Source organism: Balaenoptera acutorostrata, chromosome 10, assembly GCF_949987535.1.
Source record: "Balaenoptera acutorostrata chromosome 10, mBalAcu1.1, whole genome shotgun sequence".
NCBI lineage: Eukaryota > Metazoa > Chordata > Mammalia > Artiodactyla > Balaenopteridae > Balaenoptera > Balaenoptera acutorostrata.
Window position 1 is genome coordinate 93,208,591 of NC_080073.1, and position 21,643 is coordinate 93,230,233.

At 37.5% G+C, this 21,643-nt stretch overlaps 2 protein-coding genes across 9 annotated transcripts in view; one reads left to right on the forward strand and one right to left on the reverse strand.

Moving 5' to 3' along the window:
• DEK (DEK proto-oncogene) overlaps positions 1–14,724 on the forward strand; it is a 29,727-nt gene extending 15,003 nt beyond the window's left edge. For all 3 annotated transcript variants that reach the window (XM_057554762.1, XM_007197156.2, XM_007197155.3), the window contains 4 exons: positions 8,053–8,188; positions 8,466–8,614; positions 12,618–12,686; positions 13,151–14,724. In XM_057554762.1, the coding sequence (XP_057410745.1) occupies positions 8,053–8,188; positions 8,466–8,614; positions 12,618–12,686; positions 13,151–13,162 (366 nt within the window). In that variant the 3' untranslated portion in view covers positions 13,163–14,724. The remainder of the gene's footprint in view (positions 1–8,052; positions 8,189–8,465; positions 8,615–12,617; positions 12,687–13,150) is intronic.
• Positions 14,725–15,094: 370 nt separating this feature from the next.
• The window catches only part of KDM1B (lysine demethylase 1B), a 55,907-nt gene continuing 49,358 nt past the window's right edge, over positions 15,095–21,643 (reverse strand). For all 6 annotated transcript variants that reach the window (XM_057555562.1, XM_057555560.1, XM_057555563.1 and 3 more), the window contains 2 exons: positions 21,343–21,495; positions 15,095–17,075 (listed from right to left, as the gene is read on the reverse strand). In XM_057555562.1, the coding sequence (XP_057411545.1) occupies positions 16,992–17,075; positions 21,343–21,495 (237 nt within the window). In that variant the 3' untranslated portion in view covers positions 15,095–16,991. The remainder of the gene's footprint in view (positions 17,076–21,342; positions 21,496–21,643) is intronic.

Genomic DNA, 21,643 nt, shown 5'->3' on the forward strand with positions numbered 1-21,643 from the left:
AATCAACTGATTTACACATTGGAGTACATCTTTAGGGGAGGATTCCTGAAATGAACCAGTGAGATTAAACCATACTCAGGCATGCCGTTCACAACAGGTATTACCTTAGGTACAGAGAAATTATTGAGAGTACAGAAAAAAGAAAGGAGAAGCAGTGCTCTCCACATTAGAGAAAACAATTCTATTTTAGACACTTAAAAGCTAGCTTAATGCTTCTTCAGTTTTTGTTTCCTAGTGTTTTTATAAATACTCTTTATCTCTAGGGAAGTATAAAACAAACTATGGATATTTACTTCGTGAGTATTGAATTTATCTGAATGTTCCCAGATACATCAGGAATATCTTCAGCTCTGAATACTTAAAAGCCCTACTGATAATGTCCAAAACAGGAGTTCCCTTTTTCTTTCAGGACAAGAAGTCCGCAGAGAGGCAATTCTGGGCTAGTAGAGCGGCTCGAGAAAGGTACTAAGAATCTGGGGACTGTCTCTTCCTGAGCCACCATCTTTACGTGTGGCATTAAACCTCATGATCTCAGGATGATTGTTTTACCTTTAGGCATTGTATCCTTGTTCCAGATAAAAAAAAGAGGAAAGGGCTTTTCTTCTAGTGATGTTTTGGCTTTTTCCCCCCTGTCAGGGATACCTTTTACCAGAGATCTCCATGTACATCTCATTGGCCAGAACTTTTTACCCAGCCACCTCTAGTTGTAGGGGAGGCCAGTAAGACCCAAGTGTTAGCTTTCCTGCGTCTGTAGGAGGAAGGCAGATAAAAAGTGTGATGTTGAGTGAGCCATCCTACAAAGTTTACCAAGTGAGAGAAATTTTCAGTTATAGTTTTGATAAACATTTGGACCATTTGAGGGATTATTTGGTAGTGGTGGGAGGGTGAACGTGAAAGCTTTGTTAGTCCTTAAATATGTTCTAAAAAATAAGAATTCCCCCATCTCAATCTGATCAGAGGAATTACAGAATTATATAAACTATTGAAACCTTTTGTTGGAAGGCAAAATTGAATAATTACCATAATAAAATCTGTTTAGGGTTAAACTTGCTTTCATAATCTTTTGTGGAATATAGCAAGGCTTGCACATTCTTTATTCTTGGCACTCTCGAGTTTTCTCAGCCAAGTTGTTAAAAGAATAGTGTATTTTAAGCTAATACTTATTTTGTTCATCTGTTCACCCAGTACAACCTTTCTGCTGTGAGGACAGGATTCTGGCTCTGTGACAGGCGTCTTTTTTGGAGACCCTCCTTCAATAGCCCTGCTGCCTATAAAAGATAGGTAAGCCCTCTCCCAAGATTTTTTTTTTTGCCTTCCTTCAAAAAGTGCTCATGTCATTCCTCTGATTCTATACCTTCATGGTTATCAGACACATGGAAAATCTCCTTCAAATTTTTTAAAATTTATATTACTACAGTACATTGTAAAAAGTTTAGATGACAGTACATTGTACTACCTGAAATTAATGGCAGCTCTCAGTTTTATCTGTTTCCCTTTAGCACATAAAAAATACCTACAGTACTGGATGGTCCTGATTGAACTACTCACAGCATATTCAAAAATGGCAAACCAGAATCTTAGAAATAAATCCCATGAGAATTTGGAAACTAGCTTTTTCTTTTTTTTTTTTCACCTAATTTTTTCCCATACATTTTGCTAAAAGACTCAAAGTCTTGCCTCCTATTTGATTAAATAACAAAGGTGTTAAGTATGATAAGTACTTCCAACATTTTTACTTTATAATGCCACATACTGTGTTTAATTACTGAAATATTCAGAATATTTTTAAAAAGACTTAAAATAGGGGGCCAGTACTTGGTTTTTAATGTAATCACTTTTCAGTTGCTCAGTTCAATAAATTGAGAGTGTGCTAAGTGCTGTTGGGGTTGCAGAAGATATTTTCCTACCCAAATACCATTTGATTGACACTTTATAGGATTTCAAAAGAAGGAGAATCTCTCTGTGTGTTGATGAGTGAAAGCTTTGGGGAGAGATGGAAGAAATACCAATTGAAATTGACCTTGGGGATAGAAAGGAAAGTTGGACACGTGAACAGAGATGGGGAGTAGGAAAGTACTGTGACAGACACGCTTGTTTGGGGTTAGGTAGTTTGTCCAGAAGTAAAGCAGTTAGAGATGAAGCTAGAGCAACGTACCTTGAAGCCAGACTATAGAGAACCCACGTGGTTGGGCATGGCTGTGTAATACAACCTTTGGGGGTAGATTGATCATTCTCCTTCCTTCAGAATGGTTGTCTTATTCTACCTGAGCATTTTGCTAAGTGGGGAAAAGAGACATGGCCTCTGTCTTCCAGGAACTGACAGTCTATCTGGGGAGAAGTACCACTCATTCCATAAGCATTTATTGGTATGTAACAAGGAGGAAACTGTTGAGATCTGCTGTGTGCCATGTGCTTTCACATCTTGCTTCTTATTTAGTCTTGACTCCATGAGAGGAGGTGATATATCCTCATTTTTGTACTTTGAGGATATAATAAATAACCAACTTTCCAGAGCTTCAGGTCATACTTCCGTCTTCAGCTCTATGTCCAAATCTGATTTTAAGCAGTAGCTTTAGGAAAGTTAATATGGGCATATACCCACTTCTGCTTGAAAAAATTTTAAACTAAAAGCTATTGACATAAAGGGTCCTATTGATCTCTTTATCTGGCTCTGCCTTTTCCCTATATGTCTCCAGTAGTTCATGATCTAGACTAGGAGTTGGCAGACTATGGCCTGTATGCCAGATCCAGTTTTTGTACAGCCTAGAAGCTAAGAGTGGTTTTCCCATTTTTTTAATATTTGTAAGAAAACAAAAAATGAATGTACAACAATGACCATAAATGAACCAGCAAAAGCTGAAATATTTACTGTCTGGCACTTCATAGAAAAGGCTTGGTGACAGATCTAGACCATATATTTCTCTCTCATTTTACTTGGTTTATAGCTAGGTGAGTAAGCTGTGGGGCTTTTAAAAAATACATGGGTCCCCAGGCCGCACACTTGATTTTTTTTTCTCTCTCTCTTAAATGCACAACCTATTTAGGTAAGTTGTGCCAGAAGACTGATACTAAAAATCAAGAAGTTTGGCTAACTTTTATTGATAGAAAAAATGTTTGTCTTAGCAAGCAGAGTGATTCTAATGAAACAGAACCTCAGGGTTGGAATAGATCGTTAAAGGTTATCTAGTCTTCACGGATCTTCTCCCATCCCAGTTTTCCAAATAATTACATAGCAACTGCTGTGTGCCAGTTCTAAGCTCTGCAGTGGAGATCAAGAGACAAATAAGAGTCTCTGTGTTAAGCCGTTCAATCTAGTTGGTAGGAGGGGAGAGGTCAAAGATTAGGAGGGAGAAAGTACAGTAAAGTATAACTTAAGAGCTAAGAAAGTGGTTTGCTCAAGATGGAGTATTTACCTCTTTCTAGGGGCAGGTAGGTAGCAAAGATCCAGACAGGGAAACTTCATAGGAAGTAGCAATTTGATCTGAGCCTTAAAGGATAAACAGGAGAGGTTGGCATAACAAAAGAAAGAGATTTGGAGAAAACTATACAAAACTGGATTACACCGAAGGCCCATCTTGGCTTCAAAAAAAAAAATTCTAGAGTAATGATCTTGAGCCCATACAAAGTTAGGAGGTGAGGGCCAGAGACAGCCCTGATACTGAGTTTGGTTGTCCTTTGTTGCCCTTCTATATTTTCTGCCAACATTTTTTATTCTTTGTTATTATCAGTAACATTTGTATGTAACAGAAAAAGTTAAATTTAACAGTATGATAAATAGATTATGGTATCATTGCATTGGTTTAGTTCAGTAGTTTCACCTCTGGCTTAAAGAAATACGTAGGTACATTAGTCATTTCTATAAGCAACTAATGCAGCAGGAGGCACACTGAATTTAATGAAGGTCTTGCTTCTTACTAGCTGTAAGACATTGGCTCTCTTAACTACACAGATAAATTTTCCTCATTTATAATGAGATCAACTCATTGGATTTTTTTTTTTTTTTTGCTTTGTTTTTTTAGGTCGTATGGATCGTGTATGTGAAAATAGTGCTATATAAATGCCTTTTTTCTTTTTCCTTTTAATTACATTTTTAACCACGTCCTGGGTTCAGAGTACAGGTAAACCAGATCCTGCAAACGATATACAGAGGTGAACATGGCAAGAAATATTTACATGGCTACTTTACGGCGAACACTCTTGTGGTTGTTAGGGACAGATAGAGCTAAAGTAGATAGGTGTCTCTTCTTGTGGAGATTGTCAGATAACGCCCTTAAGAAACTTGCAGTGTAGTGGGAGAAGAGACATGTAACTACCTACAGTTTAAAAAACATAAATACATTAAATGTTTCTATGGTGCCTTTTATGTATTCACTCATTTGATCCTCACAAAATTTTACAAACATGGCCATAGTTCGTCAAATCTGCAGTGCCTGTAAGGCATCATTTTAATGTAGATTGCAAAGTGTACCCCAGTATCTGAGATAAGGTGTGGGAGGGGGGAGTGTTAAATTTAGCAAAGTCTGGTATTATTACCTCCATTTTTACAGATGCGGAATCAGACACAGGAGGGTAAGTGACTTGCCTGAGAATGCAAAATTAGTCACTGGTGGAGTCAGGATTTGAACCAAGGAAGTTTGGCTCTAAAAACCTGTGTTCTAATTCACTGCTTCACAGTGCCTTCCAGAAAGAAGGGGCAAATGAATTGTAGGTCGAGTACTGTGGGACTACAGGTTAATCAAGTTGGTGGTATTATGAAAGATTTGGAGGAGGTGATTGCTAAGTTGGGTTTAGACTCATGAGTGAGGTTTTCCTAAGTAGAGGAGGGGGAATGAAAGTAATAAAGACTTGGAAGGTCATGTAAAATTTAAGTAGGCATGTTTTTTAACTTTACTTCTCAGTTCTCCCTGGGCCCCTTTTCATTACCTCCGAGATACCAGATTGCCATGTTCGCCTTAACTGCCAAAAATTGTATGTTGGGTTGCAATACTAAGGTCTGTCTTTTGAGATGCTCTGTTTTCCAAAGTTACCTTTTTTTCCCATACATAATATCTTATCTTCAGGGCAGCTCAAATGATTCTTAGCAGCTGCAGGGCTAAAGCACATCAGGTGAGTTATTTATCTGATTGCCTCCCTGCTCAAGATGAAACTCATAAGTATGAGTTTCTACAGAGTTTATTTTACTACTCAGTTTTCACTGTTTCCCCATGCCAACACTTATCAGTATGAAAAAGATACTTTACTGAATTCCTACCTTAAGTTTGTCACAGAGTAATTTGTAACTGGTTACTAAAGATAAGCGAATTCCAGTGTAAATAACATAATTTGTTATTACAGAGATTCGGTCATTTGTGGGTCCAGTTCTGTCTACCAGAATATAATGAAATAAGCATGATGTATTGTGGTTAGTTAACACAGGTGTCACTGAGGCAGTCTTACTGCTATTCTATGTATCTATTCTATGTATTTGCCTTTTAAAGAAAACTTCAAGTTATTAGAGGAAATTACATTTGTATGATGAAAGAATTCCTTTACAAAAGGAAGCACTCATAATAGTAGTAATAGCTAATATTTATTGTTTCCTCTGTGCCCAGCACCATTAAAAGCACTTTTGTGTATTAGTGTACTTACTCCCCCTAAGACTACTGAGTACTATTATTTCCCTCATTTTATAAACAAGGAAACTAGGGCCCAAAGATGTACTGGGTCTGGAATTTGAAACTAGGCAGCTTGCCGCCAGAGCCTACACTCTTATCTATTAGGTTGTATCTTCTATAGTACTTCTGACAGTATGTTTGCAACCTTTTTGTTAATAGATGATAATAGGCTAGTTGTCCATTTAAAAAACTGTAGAACACTCTCCCTTTTAGAAGACTTAAATATAGAAAGAAGGTTAGCTTTAATTTTTTTTGTTTGTCCAATAGTAACATTTTATGGAGATGGCTTTTTAATTCATTTATTTATTTATTTTTGGCTGTGTTGGGTCTTCGTTGCTGCACGCAGGCTTTCTCTAGTTGCGGCGAGCAGGGGCTACTCTTCGTTGCGGTGCACGGGCTTCTCATTGCAGTGGCTTCTCATTGTGGAGCACGGGCTCTAGGCGCGTGGGCTTCAGTAGTTGCGGCATGCAGGCTCTAGAGCACAGGCTCAGTAGTTGTGGCGCACGGGCTTAGTTGCTCCACGGCAGGTGGGATCTTCCCGGACCAGGGCTCGAACCCGTGTCCCCTGCATTGGCAGGCGGATTCTTAACCACTGCGCCACCGGGGAAGCCCATGGAGATGGCTTGATCATCCTTTATTTATCACTGCACAGTTTTATGCTTTATCAGACTATTAACTACTCCCAATTTGCAGGTTTAAAAATGGCACCATAGTGTGTATTCTTTCTAAAATTTTACCTTATACCCTGACCTTCAAAGGCTCTGAAAGTATTTTAATTATCTGATTCTAACTATCTGATTTGAATGGGGATCAAGTGGTAATGCTTATAACATTGTTGCTCTCCCTTCCTCATCCCCCTGCATGCTTTCTGTAATAACTTAAGTTTATTATAAAATATTTGAATGACCCGCAGGTCCAGATTTTATTAACCTTTGTCGAACGAGTGATACATAATAGTCATTATTCTGTGTATTAAGTGCATCAACAGAACTTATGAATTTTTAGTATTTCCTTTCAGAGCCTCGTGTGGTTCTTAGGAATTAAGTGGATGCTTAATAAACTTAAAACTTAGTTCAGGTTAGTCATAGAAAATTGATGAACCATTGATGCCTTTCCAGCAACCCCCATGTCTGGAACACCTCTGAGAATTAGGAAAAAAGTATAAATGGCCTCTAAAGAGCAAAAATCCATAGGTGAAGCTTATAGACTTTATTTTTAGAAGCATGTTGGCCCTTTGACACTGGTTAAATCCATTTTTTTAGTCACAGTTAAACTAGATAGGTTAGCTAGTTCCCGGCCAACAGTGTATTATTGAGGTAGTGTAGGGTGATACTATACTTAAGTAAATATGTACAGTGGATGGCAGTGTAGCAAAAGGAAAGACAAGCACTAAAATCCAATGAACTGCACTTAGAAATAGCCTGAGCCCACCTAAGTTTAGAACAGGTTGGTCTATATACTTTAATTTTCTTTAAGTTCAACATAATGTCTCTGTCCTTTAAAAAAAAAAAAAAGGTTGAATTTTGATGATAATCTGAAATTCAGAGTATAAAACATTTGGAGAAACATTCTATCAAAAGTGATTTGCAGTGTTTTTGGTGTGTAAAGATGAGATTTTAAGTTATCTTGGGGTACTTGCCTTATATACAGATACTTTTACCTTCGGGAACGTTAATAAGAATTAACGTTTCCTAATTTCATAGACTCTGCTTAAGACAAAGTTACAGTGAACTATAATTTTGTCATTTTAATCTAACCGTATGTATATACTTTGCTTTTATTTTATTAGCTGTGAGTTAGTGTTTAAGGAAACAAGTTCTGGAGTCAGATCTATTTGAATCTCACTTCTTTATTTTATTATGTGACTGGACAAAACCTCTGAGCCTTCATTTCCTCATATATTTATAAATAGTTTTTGAGCAGCTCCTTTGCACCATGCACTGTTTTAGGAGTTAGGGATATGTCAGTGAACACAGAAAGGTCAAAAAAATCCTTGTCCTCATGGAACTTACCTTTTAGTTGGGAGAGACTGACAATAAATAACAGAATATTAATAGTACCTATATATTAGAGTTTTTTTCAAGATTAACTAAGGTCTGATGGGGTAGACCTTAGTTAAGGGAGGGGTAGACAGTTTTCTATCTATAGTGTGTAATAAATGTGAGCACCTAATAATTTTAATGTTTCATCCTTGACCTCACCTGACTAGTCTCGTGTTGGGATAAAATTAAGTTCATGGAGTGTATTAGTCATCTCAGAAATTGATGATCAGTAATAATTTTTCAGTGGTGATGTTGAACACATTAATTTTCTCTAACATTGTTGAGGGCTGTGGAGGAGTAGAGGGATCGCAGGTAGTCTCTCATCAATGTATGTACTTTGTTTTTCTTTCCAACAGCCACCAAAAAAGACATCCAAAAGAGAAAAACCCAAACAGAAAGCCACTTCTAAAAGTAAAAAATCTGTAAAAAGTGCTAATGTTAAGAAGGCAGATAGCAGTACCACCAAGAAGAATCAAAATAGTTCCAAAAAAGGTATGTTAGAAATGACACATTTTCAGCAACCTAAAGATATACATTATATGCTATAATACAGTTTTTAAGCATGTGTGGAAAATAGGTAAACTCTGAGGAACATTTCAGGGGGGAAGGTAGTATACCAGTTATTTATAGTTTATAATTTTTTAAATCTAATACCTTTTCAAGGATCTGATGAATACTTATAGAATTCTTCCTAATCTGTCTTGAATATTAATTTATTTTGCTATATAAGAAAAATTTATTTTCGTGTCATAAAATGTCTTACTTTTAGAAAGTGAATCTGAGGATAGTTCAGATGATGAACCTTTAATTAAAAAATTGAAGAAGCCTCCTACAGATGAAGAGTTAAAGGAAACAGTAAGGAAATTATTGGCCAGTGCTAACTTGGAGGAAGTCACAATGAAACAGATTTGCAAAGAGGTAATTGGACAAATGCTGAGATCATTTTGCTTCTGTTTGAAAAATTCTTTCACCCATCCCTCAGTTCAAAGCTAGATTCTTATGTGCATTCATTCATTGAACAAATATTTATTGAACTACCACATGCCAGGCATTCTTACAGGTGCTGGGATACCACTTTCAGTAAAATAGTCAAAACCTGTGCCCTATTGGAGTCATTTCATAAATAACATTTGAATGTATACAGTGACTAAAGTTAAGGTGATACATTGCAAACTCCGTAGGAGATGTTCTTTTCCTGATCTAGCAACTATTTTTATTGATGCATCCCTAGATTATGTTAGTTTAAATAAGCAGGATCTTGTGGACCACCTTATTTTCAATACTACTATGATAAATGAGATGTTATAGATTAGGTTCTTAGCTCAAACTTTTCTTAAGTTCTTCTGATGCTTCTCGGGAAATGAAATGATCTAGTCTTGAATATGATTCTGTAGTGATTCCATACTGTAGATCAAAATTGAAAGGTTTTAAAATCTAGTTTCTTATGGTAAAATGAAATTAAAATTTGAAATGTACTAAAAGTGGAATATTCTTTACTTTTTTAAGACATACTGTTTTTCTTATTCAGCATTCGTTGAGCCTCTGCTACATATCAGGCACTGGGATAGATGTTAGAGGTAGAGCAGGAGAAGCCATTATTTGGCTTAGGGGTCTTGTGTAATCTAGTGGGTAGAAAGAGGCAGCTGTTTTAGTCACTTAGTACAGTGTGTGAAAGCTGTGTTAGAAGAGTACAGAGGGTGCCCCACCACCACAGAACAGAGGGTACCTGCTTGGGAATGGGGGTTGGGGGAGTCTGAAAAGGCATCTTAGAAGAGGTCTTAGACCGTCAGCTTTCATACAATTGAGGAGCATCAACACATTCACATAAAACATGACACGTAATGACTGCGAGGAATAGTCATTAGTTTAATTTGGCTGAAGACTAGAGTTGGAAGGAATTCTTCACAGAAGTTAGGAGAGAATACTAAAGAGTTCTGCAGATTTTATATGTGTTGTTACAGAGTTTGATTTTTCTCCCTGAAGCTAATGAGGAATTGGGAGGCAGGGTAGGTTATTGAAAGGTACTTGGCAGGAGCAGTCTAGGATGACTCTTAAAAAAAAAAAAAGATTTTTATTTTTTAAGGGCCATCCTAGACACATCAAGAAGAACAGACTGGTGAAGAATGAGACAAGAGTCAAGAGAAACCTTTACATCATAATCAGAGTTACAGGGCTGCCGTAATCCAAGTCTGAAATCAAGAGAGCCTGATCACAGGTTGCTCCGTGTGGGTGTAAGGGCTTGGGTGCATTAATCATAATAGGGAGTAGAACAAAAGGCATACCTCTTGAGGAAAAGATGAGTGTTGTTCTAGACATTTTAAGATGGGGTATTTGAAACATCCAAGTGGGAGAAATTGTGAACATTGTAATTCTCCAAGGTAGGAGAGAAACCTAGACTAGGATATTGCTGGGAGTTAAAACCAGAAGATAAGGTGGCCTAGAGAAGAAGGTAAAGGATGAGAAAGGCAAAGGACAGAGTCCTGGAGACCATTATCATCAAGGAGTTGGGAAGTAATTCCTACAAAATGTAAGAAATTGTAGAGTCAGTAGTAGAAGGAAGGCCAGAGAGAATAGTGCTGTAAAAGCCAAGCGAGGAGAGTTTCAAGAAGGGGCAGGGAGGGGTAGTTCCCTGCTTAAGAAAAGGTAATTAACTTACACGGGACAGTGGACAATGGCTGTGGAAAGTCAGGTCACAGAAAAGAAATATAAATGACCTGTAAACGCGAAAACATTAACCTTCCCTACTAGTGAGGAAGATAGAAGTCAAAAGGAAATACTTTTGCTTACTAGCTTTAACAAAATCTTTATAAAGATGAACAGTTTTCAAGGTTGGCAATGGAATAGGGAAACGTACTCTCATCCTTTAAGTTGTAATAACTTTGGAGAATAATTAGGTAGTATGTTAAAATTTAAATGGCAAATACCCTTTAACCCAGCAATTCCATTTCTAGGTCTCTATCCTAAAGACATAGTCACATCTGCACAAAATGATTTCAGTAATGTTAAGCATGTCTGTAATACTGAAAAGCCAGAAACAACCTAAATGACCATCAGTAGGGAAATGTTTAAACTGTACATCCATATTTTTGGAATATGAACTGTGTAGCAGTTCAAAAGAACATGGAAAAACCTTCCAGGTATTGTCAAAGTTTTAAAACAGAGGTATGTCCCTATTTGTGTAAATACAGAAGAACTATATTGCCATTGATATATTTATATGTTTGTATATAAACTCATTTTTAAAGGTCTGGAAGAATACACAGCAAATTGATAACTGGTTTCCTTTAGGGGAGAGGGACAAGGGCAGACTGGAAGGAAAATTGAAGGGAGACTAGTTCTGTTCATTTGAATGACTTTTGTGAATACATTTCTGTAATTTTAAGGGGATTATTAATAACATGGAGAGGTCAGGTGAGAAGAACTTAAGGGTTTTTTTGGACTCAGCAATTAAGAGACAGTTGTTCACATAATAGCAGTTTTGAAGGGTGGTAAATGCCAGGGTTGTCCCTTGGACTGAGAATGAATAGTGAGGAAGAGAATTAATAGTGAGGAAGGTGAAAGCTTCTGATTTAGTAATTAAATTGGGGGAAGATACAAGTTGATAAAATACTTTTTAAGGTCAGAGGGGAGTGGAAGCATGCGTTAGGCTGAGGGACAATTCTGGGAAAGGAGAAGATGAAGGTACAGGAGCATTGAGGGTTGGGTCCCTGCAGAGGTAGAGGAAACAGGACTGTTGATGAATGCAGACACAAATGAACTGGAGGAGAACAGGCATGTCAGAAAGTTGAAGGAATTCATAGTAATGGCTTCTTGGCTGAGAGCAAGAGTGTGGGACACTTGAATAAGGGGATGCAATTGCCACTGATGAGAATGTAAGGGGAACCTGATTAGAAATCCTTGGGATTTCTAGGGAGGCTTTGACATTGAATACCAAGTGGGACCATTTTTTTTTTTAACTTACTTTATTCAAGTATAGTTGATAAAATGGAACCATTCTTTTCAAATTTGTTGCATTTTCGCACAGAATTTAACCATATAAAACTTAGACCAATTAAGGGTTGGAGTTTTGCAGAGAAAGAACAAAGGGCAAATAATTAGAGTAATGTAAATGATTGAATATATTTGCAGAGGTTGGCAAACTACAGCCTGTGGGCCTTTGTAACACAGACATATACCCATCCCTTTAAGTGTTGTCTATGGTAGCTTTTATGCTACAATGACATAGTTGAGTAGTTGTGACGGAAACTGTCGCTGGAAAGCTGAAATCATTTGTTGTCTAGCCCTCTACAGAAAACGTTTGCTGACCTTGAATTAGACAATAGGAGTGAAGCCAGCTTGGTGTATATGGCAGTTCAGGACCAGAAGTCATTGTGAAGCCAAGCAGCAGGTATCAAGTTGGAAAATTTAGAGAGTAAAAATTTAGGAGTGGAGGACTCAGTGATACAACTGGAGCTCAGTGATACAACTTTGGGGAGGGGATTGAGCAGTGGTCTGGAGGCTGAAATTCATTAGAGTTGAAGTTCAGGAATCATAAGTAGTGTTAGATGATGTAACAGAAAAAATAAGAGGATACCTAAAATATCTGATAGATAACCTACCAATATAAAGAATTTAATCCATTTAACCTAAGGTCTATCTAGAAGTTTTCCTCATCCATGTTTATTGTTAGTTCAACTGAAACTCCCACTTTATAAAACACTGAGAATGTTTTCATGCTAGTTTACTGCTCTATATACAGTATTATTAAAACTACTCATTTGTTGTAGAATGCTACATGGTGAACCACTGGTGGTTAGAACGTACTGTTCAAACTTACATGCAGCTCTTTGTCCATAGCACACATTTCTTCATTATCCAAAGATAGAGAATATTACTGGATTTTTAAATCTACTTTTAACATTGTTTTTCCTTTTCACTATAGGTATATGAAAATTATCCTGCTTATGACTTAACTGAAAGAAAAGAGTTCATAAAAACAACTGTTAAAGAGGTAACTATATCCAACTTTTCGAACTTTGATCATTTTGGACTTACAAAAGAAATTACGTGTATCAAATACTGTGTATTTTTCAAAATATTTATGTCACTAAGTATCACATGTGATGCTCAAATTTCCTCAAAATGGGAAAGATAGTTATTTTCATTCCCATTTTAGAGCTTAAAAATAAAGTTTGAACATTAGTGACAACACCTGGCCTCAGATGAAGATGTGGGTTCCGTGTACGTGGGTAGCTGGGCATCTCAGAGTTCATACAACCACTTGAGCACATGTTCCTTGCTGTCCACCAGTTAAAGGCAAGAGAAGATCAGCAGTAGCTGTAGTCTTGTATTGATCCCAGCTGATTTCCCAAGGTCACAGTAGTAAAAATAGAAGTTAAAAAATAAAATGAGGTTTTATGTGTTCCAACTGTTGTATGTTGGGCATGAGGAAATAACGTTTCTCTTTCGTTACAGCTAATTTCTTAAGAGGACAGAAACAGATGACCTGTACCCATGGATTTAAAGATCTGATTTATACCATTATACCAGCAAAGAGAATGTATTTCCTTTTCTAAATCTTTGCAAGCGTTGTGTTGGTAGAACTTCCTTCTGACCTTTTTATCTTGAGTGTTAGGTGAATTTGCGTTTGCCATTTTAAATTGCATTTCTATGCAGTTTTTAGTTTAAATTTTTGCATGGCAGTAATTGTCCCTTGCTTTTATAGTTGTATTTTGTACATTTTGGATTTCTTTATATAAGACTATAGATTCTTGAACTGTTGTAGTTTTTAGTGTGCGCGCAATATTAGCTTAAGACATACTTTTAATCATAGAACAGAAACGATCATAACTGGCATTTATACATGCAGAGACTATTGCAGTATTTAGCATATGAAATATTTTGAATACACATCTGTCAGTGTGAAAACTCAGTGGCAGTGTGTTCATCATATTAAAAATACACAAGCTTCAGCCGTCCAGATGACTGAATCGGAACTTTTCTCCTGCATGTGTATATATGTCAAATTGTCAGCATGACAAGAGTGACAGATGTTATTTTTGTATTTTTAAAAATGAATTTGTTGTATATAAAGTTTTTTTATTTCTTTTGTGCAGATCAATTTTTAAACTCATATAAGTACGTATCTTTACAGTTATTATAAACTATGAAATGTCAGTGTTCAGCCAGATGGTATGACGGAGCAGTGAAAGTCAGAATTCAGTGAAGAAAATACTGAAGGAACAGATAGTTCTCTGCTTTGCCTTGGAAGTGTCATCAATTTATAGTTTTAGTGTTAACCCTGCAACAGTGTCTGTAGATATATTTTATAGTGAGGATAGACCAAAATCAACACATCAAAACTTCAAAAATTTGGGAGAGTTGGATTAAGTAGAAGCACATTTGGCTTATAATAAATGCACTGATTTTTATTAACTGCTTTTGCCCATATAAAATGCTGATATTTACAGGAAACCTGGCCACCTTTATAATTATGGTGAAAGTACCAGTTGTAATTCCAGATTAAGATAATGTGTAGACAGTAGTGGGTATCTGACAAAGTATTTCTCAAAAGTGGTAACAGACTTATTTTTAACATTAAAGAAACTTAATGTATTTGTGGAATCAGGGGTGTTAGGCTTTACATTTTGGCCAATTAGGATTCTAGGTGATCAACATATGGACCACTCCTGAATGAGACTAATTTTGTCTTTTAAATTAACTGTCTTAATCGGTTTATTAAATAATCTCTTAATTTTAAAATAAAACATGCTGCTTATACAAGAATTAGGCCTTTGATAAACCATTGAATGTTTAAAATATCTTTGCATCATAGAACAGAAATATATAAAAATGATATATGTTGACTGTTAACAGGTGTTTTCACAGGTTTGACTTGTTTCTTGATAAAGTTATTAAGACATTAGAGAAAGGTATACTTAATACAAATGAATGGAATAAACAACTAAATGAGATTTAATAATTGGCATTTGGTTTTAAATATTTAACTTGTTCCTATAAACCTTGTCAATAAAAATAATAAATCACCACCTCTGTCTCTTTGCATTTGATGTTTTAACATGTATTTCAGAATAGAGATTTTTAAATGGATTTAGCCCCATAGCCTATATAATTATTTGGAATGCTTGTCAGTGGTAACCGACTGATTTTACTTTGAATTAATTAAATACATTACAAAGAAATCACTAGGGAAAACTTCAAGTGCTCTCACAAAACTAAGTTGATCAAAGTTAACAATTATGTGTGACCATTTACTTGAAAGGGATATGCAGTAATGCCTATGACCTAAAAAGTCTAAAGAGGGTTTAGAGGTTGAGGGGATTGAGTTGGTGTATGTGAAAGTTTGTGGTGAAGATGTATCTGCTTAAGAGTGTGCATTCATCACTACAGTGCACAGTGTATTTGAAAAACAAGTTTTATTAAGCAGTTTTACACAATCAGCTGTTCACAGTCTGCAGTTAAAACATTGTGTATATTCACTGCTACTCAATTACAAAATCTTCAGACAGCAGTGAAAAACATACTCAAATAACTCAAGAAAAAAAAGGTACCGTGGTTCTTTAAAGAACAAAATGTTAGGTGATGTCACTTGAGACAGGAAATGAGGGGTTTTTTAAAAAATACACATTTACCATACTTTATTTAGGTAGGTTTTCCCCTTGTTTGCTTATAGCACTATACAAGTTTAAGTGCCCAGAAACTAAAGTAATAATGTACTGTGAACCATTTCAACTTAAAATATTTTGCATTTATCACTCGACACATGCTATTCTTTAAACATTTTAATACATAAAACACTTGAAAGCAGAATAACTTCCCAATCAGTACCAATGAGTCTCATCAGATAACCTAAATGTCAACATTTTCCTGTGTTAACCTTGAAACCAATATACTGCTATTTGCTTTCTTTCAATTGTATAATACTTTGCTGGGGAGGGAGGTGTGTCTCAGCTCTGTCTAAAGTTCACCTTATGTTCTTTCTATAAAATACGGTTTCTACTTATAAGCTGACTTTAAATTTTAAAAATACCTAATATTTTGAAAAGTGGTTTTAAAGTCATTTTGAGTCCTTTTTTAAGCTGACCAATATATTGAAAGAATTATTCAAAGATGACTTTTTAAAACAAAAGCACATAAATTACCCTTATTTCTAACCTGTAAACTGAAGTTTCTTGGCAAGATGGGCATCCTGAAGACCCTGAAATCAGTGTTTATTTTTTTTTGTCATGAGTGAAAGAAGGAAAAAGTAAATATTTACCATGTTCTCAGGCTTTTAAGGTATGGCTTATAAAATGTGTAATATTTACCAGGATATTACACATTTTCCTGCAGTTTTCCAGTGGACCTGCCTATGGAATACTGAAAACGTAATTCTATAAAAAATATTCCTAGAGACGTACTCAGTTATTTTAAAAAGAGGCAGTGGGGAGAGGCTTTTAGTTATTCTGACAAGATCCTTCTGCTAGTGGCTGCCAAAATTGAGGCTCCTTAAAGTGTGCCATCCACCCAAACGTGACTCTAAGAAAAACAGCCATATTCTACGTCTAAAGTATGAAGACCACACTCTCTCTTCCCAATTCTCAGTGATACATGTACTGTTGAAGGAATTGAAAATTTTGCCCTTTTGCCAATGAGTGCACAAATCTAAAATATTTTATTATAAAAGATACCTGAATTTAAATTTCTTTTGAACACCCAAATGGGAAGAAATATGTACAATATAAAATAGAAGTTTCATTTACCTTTGATGGAAGAGTTTGTGCTGTATTCAAAAAGGAAAGATTTCTATCTAAATTTTAAGTAAAAGCTCAATATTGGAGCTGTATAAAAATCTTAAGGCTCATTGGCAAAGATACTGATAAATCGTCATAGAGGAAAAGTACATGGCTTTTTTTTTTTTTTTTAATGATTCCTGCTTGATTGACTTGGTTTCTCAATGTGTGAAAATTGGTCAGCCAAAAAAATGTCAGATTTAAAGGGAATCTCCAACCATGGAAGGATCATATCCAAGGTCTTAATTTAAGGTTATATTCTGCCTTATTCTGAGATCCGGAAGATTTAGAGCTAGTCAGACCTGTGGAAAATGCCATTATATATAAGTGCTTACAGAAGGATTCTTGGGGCTAGTGCTTTCAGAGTGGTAAAATGGGTTTACATTACCATGCCACCTTAGAACATTTCAGTTTTGCTACTCAGAGAGGATTTTTTGTTTGTTTGATTTTGTCAAAGTGAGGTTTAACATGTTTTTCAGACTCTCCCATTTGGGAGAAGAAAGCTGGGTCCAAATAAATTCTGTTTAAAATGCCGCAATCTTGCTTGCTTCTCGAACACCACTCAAATATGCCCCTGTAACAGTTTGTGGAAAATGCCTGTTTGTTGCCTGTAAAAAAAAAATAATAATTGTATAATTTGAGATCATGTATAAAGAATTTAGATGAAAATCAAAAGGTAAATACAAACTTACACTTTCTCTGATCCTCCTAAAATAAAGATTGTTGTCGCTCCTGTGTGCTCACATGAACACTACTCACCCATCCATAGCACCATGTTTCACCAAATTCATTCTACAATATAGTCAGTGCTCCCGTGAAGTACTGTGTGACATTCATTAAGATATTTTCTATGTATGCCAGGTGCTGGAGTTAAGGATAATAAGACACAGTCCCCTCCCATCAGACAATCTTAGTTGTTAAAATCAGTGATAAGTAAAACAAGCACAAAAGGTGAATCACAGTTCATCCACGGCTGGAGTTTTGCTAGATGGGTATAACAGAAAGTTGGGTTACTCCAAGGATAGATCAGTTCAACAGGAAGGGAAAAGACAAAAGGTGAGGACTGTCAACAGGAGAACCTCACTTTCAAGGAGGGTATAGTGGGAACAGAATAAGCAAACCAGGAGGACGGGAAACTTGAATTCATGACCGTTAGGTATTAAAGACAAGGTCTGGAATGTGGTTACGGGGAAAAGTAGCTGAAATGGGAGTTGAGTAGGTCATAGAAAAGGAAGGATAGGGCTTCCCTTGTGGCGCAGTGGTTAAGAATCTGCCTGCCAATGCAGGGGATACGGGTTCGAGCCCTGGTCTGGGAAGATCCCACATGCCACGGAGCAACTAAGCCCGTGCGCCACAACTACTAAGCCCACGTGCCACAACTATTGAAGCCTGCACGCCTAGAGCCCGAGCTCCGCAACAAGAGAAGCCACCACAAGGAGAAGCCCGCGCACTGCAACGAAGAGTAGCCCCCACTCGACGCAACTAAAGAAAGCCTGTGCGCAGCAACGAAGACCCAATGCAGCCATAAATAAATAAATAAATAAATAAATAAATAAATAAAAAGAAAAGGGAGGATAAGAAACAGATGAAGTTCCACGTGAACTAATTTAGGTTCCATGTCACCTAAACTGATGAATGGAATGGAAAACATCCAGGTGCCAAAGACTTTAATAAATGGGGGAATGACCAGGAGGTCAGTAGGAATACAATTACAGGGGGAGAGAGTCACAGAGTGACAGAAACTTCAAAGAAATGGCTTTTATAAGAAGATGAGGGAACAACTGTATCAAAGCAGCAAAGGAAAGTCAAAAACTTCCAAACCCTGCTCATGACCCTTTGGCACATTAGTCTAATAGGACCATCCATCTCTTGGAAGCAGTTCACAGCTGTTGCCTGGAATGCAACCATTATGCTCTGTTCCTACAAAGGTGGCTCTTCACAGGCCAAGGAGGAATCAAAGACAGCTGTTTTTAAAATTACATTCTTTTGTAAAAATTCAAAAACCCTGAAGCGAAAAAATTAACAACACTATTTTAGATGAACCAGGAAGGCCTGTATAATCCCAAACTATAATATACAAAGTATGAACGCACATCAAAGAGTGCTGAGAATTCACTTTATTCTGCTCAACTGGGTGGATGTGTGTGGGGGGGGATGGGAAATAGCAAAGGGAAACCAATTCACCCTGAAAAATCCGTTATAAATCTCAGCCATTGATGCCATCATGGAGGCAGAGGCTTGGCAAGCGTGAAAAACTGAGGATTGGTTTAAAAGACTATGAAGAGTGGGGCTTCCCTGGTGGCACAGTGGTTAAGAATCTGCCTGCCAGTGCAGGGAACACAGGTGCGATCCCTGGTCCGAGAAGATCCCACATGCTGCGGAGCAACTAAGAAACACAACTACTGAGCCTACAACTACTGAGCCACAACTACTGAGCCTGTGCTCTCGAGCCCGTGCTCCACAGCAAGAGAAGCCACCGCAATGAGAAGCCCACGCACTGCAACGAAGAGTAGCCCCCCGCTCGCCACAACTAGAGAAAGCCTATGCGCAGCAACGAAGATGCAACGTGGCCAAAAATATTAAAAAATAAAAAGACTTTGAAGAGCAATTTGGTCCCTCATCAGGTTCCCCACTCCCCCTACTGCAACCCCCAGGAGTTCTGAAGTACAGGGCAGGGGTGAAGTACCAAACAAAATGCAATTAAGTATAACTAAGAGTGAGGCTTCGAGTTCCCAGAATGCCAGGAGGTGAGCCTCTATCATGCAAACGAGAAACTAAGAGAAAAGAGCTATAGATAAATCCCGATGTTTGGGCCCCCAACCTCCAGTTGACAAGCTTGCTGGAACTTTCAGTTGGCTTTTTAAAAAGTGCCTCACTCAAATCTGAACAGTCAAGGACTGGACATTCGGACATATGGGAGGCAAAGGCTAAAGTAAACAAAATAGGAACTCAGGAGCCATGTAAGGAACAAGTTACGAAGCAAGAAGAAAATGCTACCAAAAAGGAATAATCTTAGAACAAGAAAGTGCTCATAAAGTAAAGGAGCCAAAGTTTAAAAAATCGACTCAAGGGTTAGAATATAAAAAACAGCAAAGAGTAACAGCAAAGAAGATTAGATAATCAATTCAACAGTTCCAATATATGAAATAGAAGATCTAGAAATAAGAGAAAAATTGTAGGAACGAAATGAGCAGAGTAAAAAAAATCTAGACGATGAAGGACATGAGCTCCAAGATTATAAGGAATGCAAAAAAAAGGCACAGAAAGGATTAGGGATTTGAACAGCAAAACATTTCTCAACAGAAGTAAATCAAGAAAGAAGAAAGGCTGACTTCACACCTATTAGGATGGCCATTATAAAAAAATAGAAAATAGTATTGATGAGGATGTGGAGAAACTGGAACCCTTGTGTGCTGTTGGTGGGAAGGTAAAGTGCTGCAGCTGCTGTGGAAAAGAGTGTGGTGGTTCCTCAAAAAACTAAAAACAGAATTAAAATATGATCCAGCAATTCCACTTCTGGGTATACACCCAAAATAACTGAAAGCAGGTTCTCGAAGAAATATTTGTACACCCAGGTTCATAGCAGCATTATTCACAATAGCCAAAAAAGACAGAAGCAACTCAGGTGTCCATGACAGATGAACAGATAAACTAAATGTGATAGGTGCATATAATGGAATATTATTTAGTCTTAAAAAAGAAGGATATTCTGAGACATGCCACAACATGGATGAAACTTGAGGGCATTATGCTAAGCGAAATTAGCCAGTCACAACAGGACAAATACTCTATGATTCCACTTATATGATGAGGTACCTAGAACAAATTCAGAGAGAGAGACACTAAGTTGAATGGTGTTTGCTGGGAGCTGGGGGAGGGGGAGTTGTACACAGTTGCGGTTCTGCAGTATAAAAATGTCCTGGAGATGGATGGTAGCAATGGTTGTACAACAGTGTGGATGTATTTAATGCCACTTAACTGGACACTTGAAGATAGTTAAGGTGGTAAATTTTGTTACGTGTTGTTTGCCACAATTTTAAAAATAAATATTGAAAAAAAGAAAAAAGAGAGGGATCTAGGAAATAAGAACCCCAACCCTGGAAAGTGGTAAGGAGGAGTCCTGGGAGGATAGCTCTGCAGGAGTCCCCGGGATCAACCAGTGCAGCCTGGAGCAGAGGGAAGATGCCAGGAAAGGCGGGTTTGAGAAACAGAACCCACAGGCCGGCCAGAGGGATTCAACGGTGAATTAGAGATGACTCAAGAAGGGGGGAGGCTTTGGAATTTCCTGGCGGTCCAGTGGTTAAGACTCTGTGCTTCCACGGCAAGGGGCATGGGTTCCATCCCTGGTCTGGGAACTAAGAGTCGTGCGTACAACGCGGCCAAAAAAAAAAAAAGAGTGGGGAGGCTTAAGGAGTGGTGTAAAAAGAATTAAGCTAGTGAAAAAAGAGGCCATTATGACCGAAGAGAAAACAGCTGTGTAAGAAAGGAATCGGTGAACGCCTTCCTTCCTGGCTCAGCAGCAAGCAGCTACACCATACAAGCACTGACACCAATTTAGTTAGAAGTGTGAAATAACCAGGGTGGGCTAAACCTTTAACCTGATAGGAAGTCGAGAGATAATGTCTAACTTCTTAAATCAGAAGACAACAACATAAAAATCTTAAAGCATGAAGTAAATTCCAGAAGAAACAGGAGAAAGAGTTAAAAATGGCTGCTCGGGGAGCTTGAGGAGGATGCTGTCAGGGTACCTGCTGCTTGTTGCCGTAAGACTTCTGACGGTATTTGATGTTGCTTTTAAACTCTGGACATAGATCACTTTACTTAAAAGCAAGTGATCAAAATGAAAGCAATCGGCGTCGGCGTCCCCGTACACACCTCGCCAGCAAAAAAGATGGTTCCTTGTATTTCCTCAGCAAGGATGTCGTAGGCCTCACCACTGCCCCCTGTCTTCACGAAGCTGTATGCCATCTGGATCCAGGGGTCTGTGCTCCACCGGGTGACAAAATACTTCGTGGGATCTGGGACTTCCTGTGTCAAGTAGAAGGAATTGGAAAACGGGATCAAGAAGGGACTTAGACTTGATGCAACCCAACGTATACAATTACAGTTCTTCCTCCATCTAGAAAGTGAGTTAATCCCTGTAGCATTCTGAGCCAGCAGTTCTCAGCATGACCCT